At 40.0% G+C, this 18,723-nt stretch overlaps 1 protein-coding gene across 2 annotated transcripts in view; it reads right to left on the bottom strand.

Moving 5' to 3' along the window:
• PRKCB (protein kinase C beta) overlaps window positions 1–18,723 on the bottom strand; it is a 623,945-nt gene that overhangs the window by 406,109 nt on the left and 199,113 nt on the right. For both annotated transcript variants that reach the window (XM_027859746.1, XM_027859745.1), the window contains exon 3: window positions 5,492–5,574. In XM_027859746.1, coding sequence (XP_027715547.1) covers window positions 5,492–5,574 — 83 coding nt within the window. The remainder of the gene's footprint in view (window positions 1–5,491; window positions 5,575–18,723) is intronic.

Genomic DNA, 18,723 nt, shown 5'->3' with positions numbered 1-18,723 from the left:
TTTATATTCAAAAGTTATTGGGAAGTACAAATGAAATAATATCAGTAAAACACTATATAAACCCTACAGTGCTCTGTAAATGTAAACATTTTATTAACATCAAGATCTTGTCCATCTGTAACAATCTGAGTTCTGAGTTCTACTATCCCTTTCAGGTTGGAAATTCTATACTCCAATATTGCTTGAAGCAGTGACATTCCTTAGTCAGTGTTCTTGGCCCCTTCCTGACAAATCATTTTAAGTCTGGTGCCTGGACTATCCTGGAATATCTGATTATCCCTGGGGCAATGACAAAGTTCTCCAAAATGGTTTAATGATTAGAGGATTCCTTGTTTCATAGAAAGTTCCCAGGTTCTTCTGCCTCCTCTGCCCCACCCCTAGAGACAAAATTTCAGGGCTTTTCCAACATGGAACCAGATGACTCACAATCTCAAGGTCATTCTTCACATCCCTGGCATTTCTAGGAATGAAAACTCCATTTCCTGAGTCCTCAATCTTATTGCAACCTACTTATCTAGCTTTATCCCATTTTTCTCCCTCCTCATGTGAAGTCGATACTAAGGCCAGATCAGACTTCCTGTTATTCCCTGAATGTGCTGCCTTACCTTTGTTCATTCTCCTTCCTGCATCTGGAACACTACCCACCTTCCATTTCTGCCTCCTTGCATTCTAGCTCAGTTAAAATACTAACTTCTTTTTGAACCCTTTGCCGATTCCCTCCCCAAGATGGAATTACTCTCTCCTTCATTTGACCTTATAGCATTTTGCATTCTTCTTATGAACCTGTTATATTCTAATTTTACATTATATTTATCTGGTTATTTCCCAAACATTTCCACAATAGACCACTGGCACTCTGGCCATTTTCCTCATACTACTCTTTCCCTTCCAATCGGAACCTTCAACTTAGTCCCTGGGACACTGGACTCTGAGTAAATGAAGACTTGCCCTTATCTTTCCCAGAATGAAGCCTCCTTCACTTTCTAGTCATTTAGAATAATGATGATGGTGGTGATGATAGCCAGCAGTTACATAGAATAGCTGAGTTTGCCAAGAGCTTTACATTGCTTATCTCATTTGAATCCTCATAGCAACCCTGTAAGGTAGGTGCTATTATTATCCCCATTTTGCAGATGAAGAAATTGAGGTTGAGAAAGTCTAAACGACTTGTGAAGATTCACACAGCTAGTGTCCAAGGCAGAATTTGAACTGAGGTTCCTGACTCCAAATCCTCTATTCACTAAGCCAGTTAACTGCATCATTTCCACAACACGCCACAAGTGGCATCCCTACTCCTTGTTTCCCTTTATATGTTGTCTGCCTTTATTAGAATGTAAGCTCCTTGAGAGTAGGAACTATCTCCTCTGCTTGTATTTGCATCTCCAAAGCTTAGTACAATGCCTGGTATATAGTAGGTATTGAACAAATGCTTTATCATTATTTCATTCATCTGCAGACTTTTCTTATCTTCCCTACCAGGCTGTAGTCAATTAATCAATAAGCATTTATTAAGTGTCTGCTATGTTCCAGGTACTGTACTATACTGGCACAGGGCCAAGGGCCACATCTCTTAGTTATCTCTCTCCTAGCATCTATTAGTCTGAATTACATATAGGAGGTACTAGATAAAATGAATGGTAGGTCATTTATCTGATTGGCATATGGAACTAGACAGTAATCAATCATTCAAAAAGCAATTATTAAATACCTACTATGTGCTAGGCACCATACTATAAATATAACCTCCATGAGGGCAAGGATGACATTTCTTATTTACGTTTTCATTTTGCCTAGTGTCTGTTAAGGTGAATTATATATAGGAGTTGCTTAATAAAATAAAATAATAAAATAGTTAAATGACTGAATAAAAGGAAGGAAATGGGCTATCAAAATTACAGGGCGTATCAAAGGGAAATAAATGTTTCTTAAGGGACTAGAAAAAGAGTAGGTCATTTCCTCAGGAAGCCTTCATCAAAGCTTAATTTTCCAATTTGCAAAAGGCACTGGAAAAAAAAATCTTCAAGTACTGGGTCATGAACAATAGGCCTAATACTACTGATACAAAGTAAAGAATAAATGTTTCACCTTTCAAATGAGAAATGAGGTCTTTCAGGCCAGCCATTTAGTGTATGCAATGTGGAAAGCATACAGGGCTGAGTCAGCATAGCTGGGTGTCTGTTACGTGTGTGTGTGTGTGTGTGTGTGTGTGTGTGTGTGTTACCTGTATTTCTAAGATATGGCACCTCAGTTCTGGAGGCTTTGCTCCCTCATCTGCAAAATGGGGATAATAACTCCTTTACCTTCTCCGCCAGATGGGCATGGCTCAGTGTACTTTGTGAGTGGTGTTACATTCTATTTTCAAGGTGATGTGAACACTGCATCTGTTTGCATTTACTTGTCTTTCCCTTAGCCGGGAGAAAGAGGAAGTTAAGGAGCAAGTGACTTAATTGGAATGTGGGTAGAATGCCCAAAATCTTGCCAGGCAATTAGATAAGGCTTCCTGATTGACCAATGAAGAGTCAGTCTGGAAAGGTGAATTATCTAGTGGGCACAGGTATGTGAACCCCAATAGGTGAAAGGCTCTGGGGCAGCTTGTACTTTGTTCCCCTCTGGAATCCTGAGGAAGCTGTATGTTCTATATGATCATCATCAAGTCAGTCAATAGGCATTTATTAAACACCTAGTTGTGCCAAGCACTATCCTCAGCCTTGGGGATATATAGAAAGACTAAGAAAAAAAAAAAAACAAAAAACAAGAAAAAACTAGCCCTGCTCTCAAAGAGTTCAGTCTACTAGAGGATGTAGTAGGACAAGTTAGCAGAATAATACAGTGCAAGGAGCACAGAATTCAATAATAACAATAAGAGGTTGTCTTCCCTATTCGATGGTAAACTCCTTGAAGTCAGGGAGTATCTTTAGCTTTCTTTGTATCCCCATTGATTAGCACTATGCCTGGTACATAGTAAGTACTTAATAAATATTTATTGATTGATTAATAATTAGCATTCACATGACATTTTAAGGTTTGCAAAGCACTTTATATACAACATCTCATTTATTATTCAGAACAACACAGGGAGAAGCTAAGTGGCACAGTGAATAGAAAACACTGGCCTTGGAGTCAGGAGTCCAAATCCAACCTCAGACACTTACTAGTTGTGTGACTCTGGGCAAATCACTTAACCCCAATGCCTCAAAAAAAAAAAAAAAAAAACAACCCACTATGAGGGAAATGTTATCCCCACTTTATAGATGAATAAACTGTGATTGAGAAAAGTTAATTGCCTTGCGTAGGATCCCACAGCTTATAAGTAACTGATTGGCATTTGAACTCAGGTCTTTCCCTGACTCCAAGTTCTGTGCTCTATCTCCTTTGGCACCATCAAGTTCCAAGAGGATTGACCACTGTGAGGAAGGGGGCTTTCTAACCCTAATGATGCTATATAAGTGTAAGTTATTATAGAACTAGAAAGGACCACAGTCTCATTTTGTCTTTGAGGGAAGTAAAGTCCCAAGAGGCTGAGTGACCCAAAGGTTTGATTTATTGTTTTGTTGATTGTGTAGACTTAACAATGTGATGGAGAAATTGTTCATAGCAGAGATTAAAAACTTTAAAGTATGTCCTTCCCCCACTCCTGAGCCAGCTGCTAAACATTTACCAGCATACCACTGACTAGACTTGGAAGTGAGACCTGAATTTTACCTCCAACTTTGCCATTAATTAGATATGTGGCCCTAAGTCATATTTCCATTTTTAGGGCCTCAGTTTTCTCATTTGTAAGAAGGAGATAAAAATGTGGCAATATCTACCTTAAGGGACTACTGGGGAAAAAAAGAGTTTTGTAAATTGTATATCAGTACAGGACCTTGCAAATAGAAGGTGTTTTAGATAAATGTTTGTTGAATTAAACTATAAACTACTGCCAAGATAAAAAAAAAATACCTTTGTTCCCCCAGCTCCCTGAGCAATTCAGATACCTGCTGAGATGTGAGAGTAAAATTCCTGGATGCTCCCTGACAAAGAGCTCCAGGAGGGGAGGGCAAAGTGCCCATCACAACTACTTCTATTCCAGGACAGTCAAATAAATGCTCCAAACTGGTGGGATGCAGCAGGATTCAAACAGGTTAACTCATTTATTTTCACAACTCAAATCAGCTGCAGCAGCTACTTAGCCCAAAATACTCTCCTTTAAAATTGATACCATCTGTTCAAGCCCTCATCGCCTCGTTCTTACATTATTTAAACAGCCTCCTAACTGGACCTCCTGCCTCCCTATGCATGCCCCCCACACCCAGACTCATCCATTTATCACTTACTGTCAGAGTAATCTTCCTAATCTACAACTCTGATCAAGTCACTTTTTTTTTTTTGTAGAGGCAATTTAGGTTAAGTGACTTGCTCAGAGTCAGACAGCTAGTAAGTGTCAAGTATCTGATCTGAGACCGGATTTGAACTCGGGTCCCCCTGACTCCACGGCCTGTGCTCTATCCACTGTGCCATCTAGCTGCCCAAATCAAGTCATTTCTTTACAAAAAAGTCTTCAGTTTGTGAATCTTTGCTTCCCCATTCAAAACCTGGTTGCCTATGACATAACATACAAACCCCTTAGCCTGGCATTCAAAGCTCCCCGACAACCCAACTCAGACCATCCTTTTCAGCTTTCCTTCTTGCTACTTCCCTTCAATATACTCTGTATTCTGTATTCATATACCCAGCTACTCACTGGTTTCAGATCTCATCTTTCCCTCTCACTCTGCTCATTGACACATGTCCTCCATGCCAAAGATAGACTCTTTTCACATTTCCCACTTTTCAAGGACCTCCTCAGGTATCACTTCTTCCATGAAGCCTTCCCCAAGCCCTCTAGCTAGAAGTGATCCCTCCTTCCCTAATCTCCCATCCTTCCTTTCCACTTAACATATTCTATTAGTTATTTGTGCAAATGTTTTATTCTCCAATCATGTTGTAAGCTCCTCAAAGGGCTATCATATTTTTTGTAATCATAATACCTAGAGCGCTGGGTACTTTTTTTTTTCCTGGAGGGGGAAAGGGGTGTCCAGTCCTGTATTTCATCAGTATGAGGAAATATGAGGAAATTCCACCTACCAATGCTGATCAATAACTTCTCTGAAACTTACAGTCTCAGGAGAGTTGCTGGGAGACCAAGAGATTAAATCACTTGGTCAAGGTCAAACATCCAGTATGTGTCAGACATAGAACTAGAACCTTGGTCTTCCAGACTCCAAGGTCAACTTCTTCCCCATTGCCATGCTAATACACATCAAAGTAAACTGGAAAAAAAAAGTAGCCCTTTTCTTGATCCAACCAAAGTAAACTGTCAGTCTTAGGACTCACGCATACAAGATGGCCCTTGCTTACACAAAGCAGAGAGCCCCTCTCCATTTATTTTTTTCCAGACAAACTCTCAGTATTTTTCTCACTGATTGCCCCTAAAGAGCATAAGAAGAGGGTAGCAAGTCCAGTTACTTACATCAGAGGCTGGGCCCTTATCAGCACCTGGGCAGGAGAAGGTGACAAATTCATGGCATCTCTTGTGGACTACAAAACAGCACACTGAAAGAGAAAGGGCAGTAGACATACAAACACACACAAAGAGATCATTAAGCCAACGGTCAATTCAAAGTGTTTATACCAAAATGGACAGAGACAAAATTCAGCAAACACGTTTTTTCATGAGTTGTGCCCCCAATTTTCAGAGCACTCAAATCCTTCTCTGGGAGTCTTTGCTTTCTGGGGCTTGAGGGTTATGTGGGAAGCTTGCCTAAAAAGCCCTTTCCTACAGTTGAGGGTGTTCAGAAAGCCTTTCTTCATAGGATTTTAGAATTTAGAGTTGGAAAGGACCTTAGCTAATCACTAGTTTAGTCCAAACCTCCCACTTTCAGATGAGGAAACAGAGGCTGAGACACAAAGGGACTTGTTCATTTCACTCAGATAGTAAATCATAGAGTCAAAACTGGAACCTAAGTCTACTGGTTGTAAAGGTTGAATCTTGCTGAGTGAAGGTCATTGAAGAAGCAGCTCCAAAAAGGCCATTTAGGAGCAAAAAAAGAAACTAGTAGCTTATGTGACTTTGAAAACAACTTCTTTTGTCTTTCCCAGAAAGAATTTGAAGCAACAGGTCCTATCTTTCTGGCTTCACATGGGTCTAAGGCTATGATGTTTATAAAGTGATGCCCTCAAAACAAACCTGTGAGGTAGGTAGCAGTTTAAATCTTATACCCATTTTTACAAATGAGGAAACTGAGGCACAGAGAGGGAACATCTCTTGCTCATGGTCACAGGGATACTGGGGGGTAGATCTCATAGTCAAACTCAAGCCCACTCACTCTACGGTCAGCATTCTTTCCCACCTCCCGTGAGTGCCTGTGGAGACAACAGCCCAGTCACGACCAGTATCTAAGTGTTCTACAGAGCCCTAGGGACAATCAGGCAAAGCCTTTCAGTGTTATTCAGTGGCTAGAGCTCAGGATCTGGAGTCATAAAACTGAGGTAAATAATATGTTATTATCCCCATTTTATAGATGAAGGAATAGCCTCACAGCAATAAAGTGCCTTGTACAAATGACACAGCTGGTTAATGTTGAGGCCAGGTCACCAACTCAAGTCTTCTGATACCAGGTGCAGTGGTTTTCCGCAGTGCTTTCACACTCAACAGAAAACCACCAGCTAAGAATGCAACCAGCTAAAAGCAAATCAATGAATATAAGGTGATCTAAGGTAGTTGTCCTGCTATACTCAGATGGCAAGTTGAGGTAAGCACAAATAGAGTTAGTGACATTGTAAAAAGGAAATGAATATTATCTAATGCAGGGTCCTTACATTTAAGATTCTCAGGCATTCAATATTTCATTTCATTATAGAGCACTGTAACAATGTAGAAATAGGACTATAATGCTGACAGTCATCAGTAGAGTAGTGGTGTGAAAATAAATGGATGATTTAAAAAATAATTTGAATTTGAAATGTATTTTACACACAGCCTTATGAAGAGAGCACCAATGTGGGCAAAGAAATAGCTCTGTTCTAGTCCCAACAATGACACTAATTAGCTGTATAATAAGCAACTCACTTTCCATAAGGATCCTTCCAGTTCTATGTTCCATGTTCTAAGGTAATGCCCACTTCTAACATTCCAAGTTCTAAGGTCCCTTCTGGTTCTGACATTCTGCGGCCTAAGATTCTTTCTTTGGATTTGTAAAAGAATAAATTCTGGCTCATATATTCTTTGCTCTAAGTTCGAAGGTCATTCCAGCTTTGACATTCTATGATTCTATAATATTTATATTGACACAACCTTTGGGAACCCAATCTCTCAATTCTTCAAATTCCTCAAAGACGTCTTCCTTTTTCCACTGGCCATCAGCAACAAAACTATATGACCACATCTTAGATGTTAGGATCTCTCATAATTACCCCATTTTCAAGATTCAGGAAAGAGAAATTCCACTCCCCAAACACGACATCCTATCCCATCATCCCTTCCACTCAAATTAAACGTACACTTTGTCCTTAGGGTGATCCATTCAACCATCCTAATTGCCTCATCTACTTCTGCTCCTCTGGCTTCATTTGCCTCTACCACCTAGCTATGGTGTGCCACTTTGCTATTTCAATAGCTACTACCCAAAACACCTGCCCTTTCATATTTGCTCCTGGCCTGAGAATGCTCCCGGCCTAAGAATTCTCCAACCTGAATAATCCTCACCACATCCATTTCTCTGCTTCTGCTCCATGCTTGCTCACTGCTGCTAGAGAAAATGATGAAGTCAAGCCTGTTTCAACGATAGTATATGACCTCACTTCTACCTTCACCACTACCCAACCATTGCCCTATCCTGCCCTCACCAACACCTTATATTATTCCCTACAACTGTTCCTAAAATTTTTTTCCTTCTCTCTCCAACAGCCCCGCCCCCAGCTCCCTAATGTACAGCAGATGGCCTTGCCTCCGTCACTGAAATTGAAACCACCTGGCACGAATTGCTTTTCCCCTCCTCCATTCCTCAGAATGGCTCAGGATCACTATTCATTTTCTTCTCTTCCCCTCTCATCACAGAGTTGTCCCTACAACTCAGACTTAATGCCTACCTGCACTTTTGACCCTGTATCTTCCCCTAAACCTCTCCCAGGACCTTGGCTCCAGCATTCGTCCCTTGCTTCATAGGCATTTTGTAGCTATTCTGCTCTTACCAGCTCCTCATATGCTTGCTTAGGACTCTGCAATCTTCTTTTTAAAGGCTTTCTCTGACCCTTTCATAGCGCACAGCTGCAGTCTCATCTCTCCCCACCTCTCCTTTCCCCGTAACCAGGCCCTCCCCCTGGCACTGCCTCCAAGACCTCCTCAACATCCTAGACATTTTCCTTTAGATAAACCCTAATTTATCAATGGCCTTCCTAAAATGAGGTACCCAGAACTGAAGACAATACTCCAAACAGCTTGACCACGGCCGAGCAGATACAGCAAGATTGTCACCTTTCATCCTGGACACTATGCCTCTCTTGATGAGGCCTAAGATTGAATTAGTGGTTTGATGCTGCTGCCACATAACTGACTCATAACTGAGCTTGCAATACACTAAAATTTTTCACCAGAAAACTTGTCTAACCATGTTTCTGTCATCCTTTAGATAATTTTTAGAAGCCAAGTGTAAGAATTTACATTTATTTCTACTAAATGTAATCTTACTAGATTTTGTTCATCATTTTGGCTTGTTGAGATCTTTTTGAATTATGACACCTCCATTGACCGTGTTAACGAATCTCTCCAGGATTCACGTCGTTTAAAACTTGATAAGCATGTCATCAAGGACTTTATCTGGGTCATCAACAAAAATGTTAAACAGCCCAGAGCCAAAGACAACTTGTTGTAGGAGATGGGTGCTGAACTGGATTCAAATTCTGTCTCAGACCCTTACTAACTGTGTGATCCCAGGCAAATAACTTCTCCAAGCCTCAGTTTTCTAATCTATAAATTGGGAATAATAATAGCACTTACTTGACTGGATTGTTATGAAGATAAAGTGAGATGATATGTATAAAGTACTGTGCTAATCTTAAAGTGCTTTATAAATGTTAGCTATTATTTATAATTATTACTATTATTTCAAGTTGACATTGGCCCTTTAATTAAAAATAACTCTTTTAATCAACTTATTCAACCTATTCCAACTCCACATAATTGTACATTAATTTAGCCAATATTTCTCTATTTTAGGGGTTGCAAACTATGGCCCATGAGCCTACCCACCTGTATTTCACAAATTAAGAATATTTTTACAGTGTGAAAACTATTTTTACAGTACATTTTTACACTGTAAAAACCATTCTTGGGGGGCAGCTAGGTGGCACAGTAGATAGAGCACTGGCCTGAAGTCAGGACAACCTGAGTTCAAATCCAGCCTCTGACCAGATGCTTGACATTTACTAGCTGTGTGACCCTGGGCAAGTCACTTAACCCCAATTGCCTAAAAATTAAAAAAAAAAAAAGAAAGAAAGAAAACCATTCTTAGCTCATATACAAATATAGTATACATATATATAGTATACATATATAGTATACATATATATAGTATACATATATAGTATACATATATAGTATATATATATGTGTACACACACATTAAGAATCTCTACTCTAGAAGAGAATATCATAATCAGGTACTAATATTGATAGACTTAACCCTTCTCAACAATACAAGGATCTAAGACATCTCCAAAGGCCTCATGATAGAAAATGCTATCCACATCCAAAGAAAGAACTATGGAGTTTGAATGCAGATCGAAGCATACTATTTGCTATTTTTTTTTCTTCTGTTGTGTTTTGTTTCCTCTTTTTGGTGGTTCCTCAGATTGGTTCTAATTCTACAACATCACTAATGTGAAAATATGTTCAATAGGAATGTATATGCATAGCCTATATCAGATTGTGCACCATCTTGGGGAGGAGGTGGAGAGGGAGGGGGAGAAAAATTTAAAACTCAAAACTTATGGAAGTGATTGTTGATAAATCAAAGTAAATTAATTTTGAAAAGTTAAAATTAAGTACTACAAGAGAAGAATGTAAATGCTGATAATAGTAGAAGACAGAAATCTGTAGATCAACTTTAATCAGATTACCCAAATGCTGACTTGGTTAAAAATATCTCATAATGTCCTCTGCTCTTTGTGTCATTCCCTACATCCTGGCTTCTGATATGACATGGACTCAAGGAAATAAAAATAACACTAATCATTCAAAAAAAAAATCTCTGCTCTAGAGATAGAACAACCTGTCCTTTCTGCTAGCACCATTAGAAACAGAAACACAACAGACTCTCCAGATGTAAGGTTCCTCTTGTCCTCCATCGTTCCTAGAAGGAAGACCTTCATGAATTCTCTATTTTCTTATTGTGAGGTCTTCTGGCCAACTTGTCTATTGTGCAGCTGTGGCCAACAGCCTCTCTGCCTGGCCTGTTTAACATCCTTGGGGCTAAGTTGCCATCCATGTGGAGATCTGCTCATTTTCAAACAGGGGCCCCTGAATGAGGCTTCATTAATTCATAGCATTCTTCATGCTTTTTCTCTTGAGATAAGCATTAACCCACTCTCACATGAAAGAAACCCTGGGACTATCTTTGATTTTTCTCATTCATATTCAATCACTTAGCAGGTATTATCAATCCCTATTCACAATATCTCTCACACCTGTGCCCCACTTCCTATTGCACCTGTCTTGTTCCAACCTCATTACACTCTCCTGAACTATTCCAATAGCTTTGTTACTAATATTCATATCTCTTTTGTTTATGCTGCTATGTAACCCATCCTTCAGGATATCACCAGAGATCATCCTATCTGTATTTTTGACCATGTTATTTCTCTACTCAAAAGCCTTTAGCACTTCCCTATCTTCTCTCAGGAAAGTTCAAACTATTTTATCCAGAATTCAAGACCCTCCTAGCCTAATCTTCTACTACTCACCTCCATGCTTCAGCCTGATTGGACGTCCTCAACATATGCTATGCATTCATACTTTTATGTCTATTATGCTCTGGTTACTCCCAAGGCTCAAAATGTACCCCCTCCCCATCTTAACCTGCTGAATCCATACCCACTCTTCAAAGCTTAATTGAATTGCCACCTCCACCAAGAAGCCTGCCTTGATTCTCATGGTTGCTAATAGCTTTCCCTTCTGAAGCCCCAAATGTATTTTTGTAACTAATGTAATTTTCATGCAACTGTGTATCGTAGTTACCTATCTCAGTGCCGCATGAGGAAGCTAAGTGGTACAGTGGATAAAGCAACAGGGTCTGAAGACCTAAGTTCAAATTCAGCAAGTTGCTTATTCCCTGCTTGCCTTGGTTTCCTCATCTGTAAAATGGGGATAATAATAGCATCTACTTCCCAGAGTTGTTGTAAGAATCAAATGAGACAAAAATCATAAAGTGCTTAGCACAGTACCTGGCTAGGTTGGCATGGTGAATAGAGTGCCAGGCCTAGAGTCAGAAAGACTCATCTTCCAAAGTTCAAATCTGGCCTCAGATACTTGCTAGCTGTGACCCTGGGCAAGTCACTTAACCTCATTTGCCTTGGTTCATCATCTGCAAAATGAGCTGGAGAAGGAAATTACAAACCACTCCATTATCTTTGTCAAGAAAATCCCAAATGGGTACACAAAGAATTGGACACAACTGAAACAACTCAACAATAAATGCATTATTATTATTATTATTATTATCCCTCTCCTAGTCTAGAAAGTCCCCAAGGACAGGAATTATGTCTTATCTAAATTCTGTATCTATAACACCTACTTAAGGTTGGTTGATTTGTTGATAGCAGTGAAAGGGAATACTACAAAGTTTATGAGCACTCACAGTATTCCCACTGAACAAAGACCTTTAAGCTGATCCAGCATATGATTAAGTCTCTTTAGTCCATTCCTATGCCTTTCCACCTTATGCTGTCAAAATGTTATTGTCTAAATGGAAATGTGTCCATTGGCAGAAGTAGAGCCTGCCTTAGTTCTGCCTTGATATAAGTCAGCATATTAAACACATCTCTGAAGGACAGCTCCTTCACAATGTAAAGTTCTCAAAGCCTTAAAGTCTCTCAAAGACAAGTCTAATGAGTGCAATGCTTATGTGCATTCATTGTGATTCAACAGCCATTCATGAGTGCCCACTATGTGCAAGGCAGTGGGGATGCAAAGACAAAATGGTCTTTGATCTTAAGGAGCTTAAGATTCTATTGGGGGGAGAGGGAGATACACTATTAACTCAAACTAATAAATACACAAATTTGCAGCATCGATAAAGCATAAAACTGCACTGAGACATCTAGGACATGCTTGAAACCAAGTTTTACACAGTCATTTGAAGAGGGAGAGAGTATTAACAACCGAGGAGATCAGGAAAAGTTTGCTGTCCCAGGTGGTACTGGAGCTTTGTTTTGAAGGCAGCCAGGCTTTCCACATGGCAAAGGTGAGAAGGGAATACATTCCAGATGTGGGGGAGTATGTCAGAGAAGAGTATGTGAGGTGAGGGAATGATTCTATATGCCTTCTTCTTAGGGTTTTAGCTATGACAAGGAGAAGAGAAACATTACACCAGCTTGACAGGACAGTAGGGAAAAATTTTTTTCTAGAGATTGGAGAGACCTGGGCATATTTGTGGACAATTGGGAAGGAGCCAGTGGATAAAAGAGAAATTGATAAGACAAACAGAAAGAATGATGAGGGCAGGGCAATCCCTGCATGTGACAAGAGCACAAGTAGGGGCTGGCCTTGATAAGTTAAGAGTCACCTCTAAAACAGAAACTAGAAAAAAGAAAGGAAGGAAGAGAAATGATGGAAAGGGATTTTGAGGTATAAAGTAAGAGTAAAGAATGAGCTCCAGATGGATGACTTCTCTTTTCTCAGACACATTAAGAGGTGATGTCCTGGGCTGAGGTCTATTTTGTATCATAATCGATTGTGTTTGGGTTCATTTCATTGACCACACTGTAAACTCCAAGAGGGCATGGACTAGGTCATTATGTATTCCCATACCAGGTGCTTGGGTAAATGTTTGCAGAACTGAATTTACATCCAGCTTCTCATCTGATCTACGCAAAAGCCTTGGGATATGGGTACTATACATAGTAACACACTCAATTTACAGATGAGGAAATGGAGATTCAGAAAAATGATTTGCCAGTTGGGAGCAAGGATTCAATCCTACTCCAAGTTCAGTATTCTTTCCAACACCTGAAGGCCATCTATGTGCTAGGCCTCAACGGGGGATATAAAGCAGTGTCGAAATAGCCATTTGCTCTGATTTTTACTTTGCTCTGTTATTAAATTCTGAGTAGACCTCACAATAGCTGATCCAACTGCCCGTAGTTCTGATTTGTACCCCTCTCCAATCTTTCTCCAATTTTCCTCCTTTTATATCAATGCATTTCTCCTGCAAATAAATGACAGGAAGATTTTATTGGCATGAAATATGTGAAAAGTCTGCACTCCTTGAGAGAGCTTCCCTGGGGCAATGCTCCAAGAATACCTTTAAATTAGTTCCAATCTCCATCCCAAATGAGCTATTCAGTCTCTATTCAGAGGCTGAAAGACAAATTCAATGAAAGGATTCAGAGAACTGGCAGAGGTAGGACTGGTCTCCCGGGTGGGAGGTGAAACAGAACCAGGGATAATATAGACTCTTGGAATGGGAGCTGAATGGAACCACAAAATAGAGAAAACAGTGTGTCAGAAATGAATGTCAGAATTCTTGAGAGTGATGATCACTGTGAATTAGCATAGCTTCATTAAGAATGCCACATCAGACAAATCTCATTGCCTTCTTTGAACAAGTTACTGAATTGATAGACACAGCATGCTTAGATTTCAGCAAAGCGTATGAAAAAAATCTCTCATTTTATCCTCATGGACAAGTCGGAGAGATGTGGGATCAGTGACTGTGACTTTTAGCCAATTTATATATAATAGGTTGAACCTCTAGTTGCAAATAGTGGTGATTAAGAATCAATGTCAACTTGGAAGGAAGTCTGTAGTGGAATGCCACACAGATCTGTCTTTTCCCCTGTGTTACTCAACAGCTTTATTAATCTCTTGGATGAAAGCCTAGACAGTGTGTTTGTTAAATCTAAAGATGACACAAAGCTCAGGACGATCTAACATGTCACTAATGAAGATCAGAAAAAGAACTCTAGACCAATGGGCCGAATCTAATAAGATGAAATCTAATAAAGAAAAAAGCCTACACTTGACTTAAAAATATCAAATGTATAAGTACTGGATCAGGGATATATGACCAAAAATACTCATTTTAAAAAATCAGAAAGTTTAAGTGCAATACAACCTATACACAAATTAACAAGGTGATAAAGCAGCCAAAAAAAAGTTAATGCAATATTGGGTTTCTTAAATAAAATCCTAGTGTCCAGAAGTAGGGAGCATTGTATTCCTGTTACATTGCTTAGATCCCACCTGGAATACTAGGGTCAGTTCTGATCACTGTTATTCCAGGAAGGACATTGACAAGATGAAGCCCTTCTCTGTTAAGGTAACCAGGACTGTGAAAGGACTTGAATCCAGCCATGTAAGGATTGGTTCAAGAAGCTTGGAAAATTTAAGGAGATGAGGGGAATACAAAAGAAGAGGGTTTGGACTTGTTTTGCTTGGCCCCAAAGGACAATGCTAGGAATAGGTAAAAATTACAGAGAGGCAAACTTCCGCTAAAAAGAAGAAGAAAATTCTTGACAATTAGAGGTATTAGACAATTAGAGGTATAGAATAAGGATAAATTCTTCTTTGGATGTCCTAAATGGAGGTTGGATGACTACTCATCAGGGACATGAAACATCCTTGCAGCAAGTATGACTTCTACTTCAGGCATGGATTGGACTCTCTCTTCTGGCTAGCCCCAAAGGATATATATATATATATATACATAGAGAGAGGAACAAAGAGAGGATATATCTTGCACACCACGGCCATACTGTGTTGGGGTAAAAGGTTTTATGAGTCAAGTTACCATTTCACTATTAACTACTGCTCCCCCTTCATAAAACATTTCTGTGATTTCAGTGATAATCCGCCTGATTGTTGGTTACCCCATAAACTCTGGCTTGATGAGGGCTAGCATTCTCTTTAGTCTCCTTGATTGTAGCTTGGACAACCCTCTTTCCCAGGAGGATTCTTTTCCTTGGACCCTGTGGAATTCCTTTAATCAGCCTTTGTCAGCCCTATACTCTCATTAACAGCAGGGATTAGATACCTTCCAAAATAGATGATTCTAGGTTATATGAAAGAGATTTTGGAGCTGGGCATGGTGGCAAATGCCTATAATGCCAGCTAGTAGGGAGTCTGGGTTGGCAGATCATTTGAGCTCTGGAATTCTGAGATGAAGTAAGCTATGCTGATGGCATGTCTACATTAAGTTTAGCATCAATAAAGTGAACCTCTTGTGAGTGGAGGGCCACCAGGTAGCCTAAGGAAGGTTGAACCAGTCCAGGTCAGAAATGAAGCAGGTCAAAGTTCTCAAGGCAATCAGGAAGGAGACTGGGCCCATAAGTAGCCTGGGCCAGATGGAGAGACAAAGATAGGGAGAGATGGAGGGAAGGAAGGGAAGAAAGAAGGAAGGAAGGGAGGGAGATAGGAAAGGAGGAAGGAAGGAGAGAAGGAAGGAGGTAGGGAGAGAAGGAAGAAGGAAGGAGAGAAGGAAGGAGGGAGGGAGTGAAAGGAGGGAGGAATGAAGGAAGGAAAGAAAGAAAGAAGGGAGGCAAGAAGGAAGGAAGAAAGGAAGAGAAAGAAAGAAAGAGAAAGAAAGAAAGAAGAAGGGAAGGGAAGGAGGGAAGGAAGGAGGGAGGAAATTTTAGAGTCTAGGATATAGACTATCAGAGCTCAAAAGGACCTTAGAGATTCACAAATCCAATTCCCTCATTTTATAGAGGAAATGTGATACAAGAGACAAAAGCACATTTAATAGGTGATTTTAAAAAAAAATTATTGAATTGAAATAGCTGAAGGAGTGGAAAGAAAATAAGGAATACTGTCAAGGAAATATATAATCAGAAAAGGAGGTAGCCTTGTCACATTGGAGAGAATAAGGGATAATAAAATGGATGGATTCCATTGGTACTTATGAACAATAAAAATGCATGGAGGGAAACCTCCAGTAGTTTGGTCAAATCTCTGTGCAGGAAGTAGGGAAGAATAGAGATCCAGAATTCCCAGAATGAGAAGTCATGTGGTTGAGGGCTGCATCACTAAAGGGAGTGCTCACATTGATGACAGTGCAGACCTACTGAAGTCTAAGAACAAGCACTAATCCTGGAGAGAGGAAATTTGGGTTCTCCTGTCAACTGTGAGTCTGTATCTCCAAGCTTCTCCCTGTGTATTATATGACCAAATTAGTCTGTTTGCTCTACCTTGTACCCAACATTTCACCTCCTACCTCTTTGTTTTTTCATAAGCTGTTCCTCATTCCTTGTAATATCCTCCCTCCCCCCACCACCACCACCTTTCATCATCTTGCTCAAGTTGGAAGCACAGGGGCTACTCATATGTGCACATGTATGTATGTGTATATGTATGTATCCATGCAACATACCTATGTATGTGTGTATACTGCATTTCTCTATGAACATGTTATCTCCCCAAGTAGAATGTAAGCTCCTTATAGGAAAACTGCTTTGTATTTTTACCCTCAGTGCACAGCATAATATCTGGCACCTAATTAGTATTTAATAAATGCTTATGGATTGATTGATTCCTATTAACTAGGCTATCTGACCTGACAAGTCACTCTCTCTTCCCTGAGCCCTAGCTGTGTCTCCTATAAAATGTTGGTTGTTTTTCTTTTTCCTACTTAAATCTTTTTGGTCCATTCTGGCTATAGAATGCTATGGGTAAATGAGTGGCTGCTGATCATGTGGGAAATGAGTGCCATAGCCCATACTAGATCCCAGCTCTTCAGGCTCTTAGTCCATCACTCTTTCTGCTTTCTAAGTGATATGTACTCATTGATGGAATTTAGTTAATTTAGTTAACCATAGGAATTGTCATGGAATATTCAGTATAAACTTATAGGAGTTTAGGTTACACTTAGTGTTCATACCTCCCTTCCTTTCCTTCTTCCTTAAAACCTCAGATGGAATTGCATCTCTAGGCTCTTAGAGTCACAAAGCGTCAGAGCTAGAAGGCACTTTAAAGATCATTCAGTCCAATTCCCTTTATTTTATAGGTGAGGAAGAAAAGGAGGAAACAAATGTTTGTTAAATGCCTACTGTACTGAGTGCTTTACAAATATGATCTCATTTGATCCTCACAACAACCCTAGGAGGTAGGTGCTATTATTAACCCCATTTTACAGTTGAGGAAATTGAGGCAAACAAAGGTTAAGTGATTTGTCCAGGATCACAGAGCAAGTGTCTGAGGCTGGATTTGAACTCAGGTCTTCCTGACTCCAGGCCCAATCCTCTATCCTCTACACCACCTTACTGTGGCATACATTTTACTGCTATATTGTGTCTTTACATCATCAACATTTCCAATTTCCTTTCCCCCTCAGGATAGTAAGGTCCAGAGAAGGGATGTGTTACAATTGTTAAGTGGCAACGCTGGGACTAGATTCCAAATCTCCTGGCATTTAAAACCCTTCCCAACCTGGTCCCATCTCACTTATTTCACATTACCCCTCTCCACACACTGTATTGTCCAACCAAAATGGCCTTCCACTATTCCTCACACATTTCACCTTCCATTCCCAAGGCTCTTCACTGGCAGTCCACCTAGGCCTAGAATGCACTACCTCCTCAACCTCTGCCTTCTGGAATCACTAGTTTCATTCAGTCCTCAGCTCAAGCATCACCTTCTACATTAGGTCTTTCCTGTTCCCCTTTCTTCATCCACCCCTCCACCCCTACCCCATGTTGTTGCTGTTCAATCATTTAATCATGTCCAGCTCTTTGTGACCCCATGGTCCATAGCACACCAGACTCTTCTATTCTACACCATCTCTCAATGTCTGTCCAAGCTCATGTTCACTGTTTACATGATACCATCTATCTCATACTCTGCTGTCCCCTTTTCCTTTTGCTTTTAATTTTTCCCAACATCACGGTTTTTCTAATGAGTCCCATCTTCTCATCATGTGGCCAAAGCGTTTAAGCTTTAGCTTCTGTATTTGACCTTCTAGTGAAAAGGGTGAAATAATTTCTTCAGGTATTGACTGATTCGATCTCCTCACTGGCCATCGCAACAAAAGTCTTCTCCAGCACAACTCGAAAGTATCGATTGTGCAGCACTCAGCTTTCCTTATGGTCCAACTCTCACAGCCACATGCTGCTACTGGAAAAACCATAGCTTTGACTATATGGACCCTTGCTGGCCACCTTCTAGATAATATTTGTAAAGCACATAGCATGGTGCCCAACATGGCAGCTGCTTAAAAAATGTTTGTTCCCTTCCCCTTTATGCCTTACTCTGCCAAGTCTAACTTCTATCTGGTTTTGTATATATTGATATATGTTCATGTTATATGCACAATATATATACTGATATACGTTCATGTTCTTCCCCATAAGAATAGAAGTTACCTGAAAGGAGAAATGATTTTGATTTCATCTTTGTATCTGGCATGTAATAGGTTCTTAATAAAAAGAACATTGATTGAATAATTCATTCATTCGTAGCAGTCTACTGCAGGAGAGGAATGGTTATTCAGGTGA

This window comes from Vombatus ursinus, unplaced genomic scaffold (assembly GCF_900497805.2).
Source record: "Vombatus ursinus unplaced genomic scaffold, bare-nosed wombat genome assembly UNPS02014171.1, whole genome shotgun sequence".
Lineage (NCBI taxonomy): Eukaryota > Metazoa > Chordata > Mammalia > Diprotodontia > Vombatidae > Vombatus > Vombatus ursinus.
Note: the sequence above shows the minus strand (reverse complement) of the source record. Positions and strands in the feature narration are given on the sequence as shown.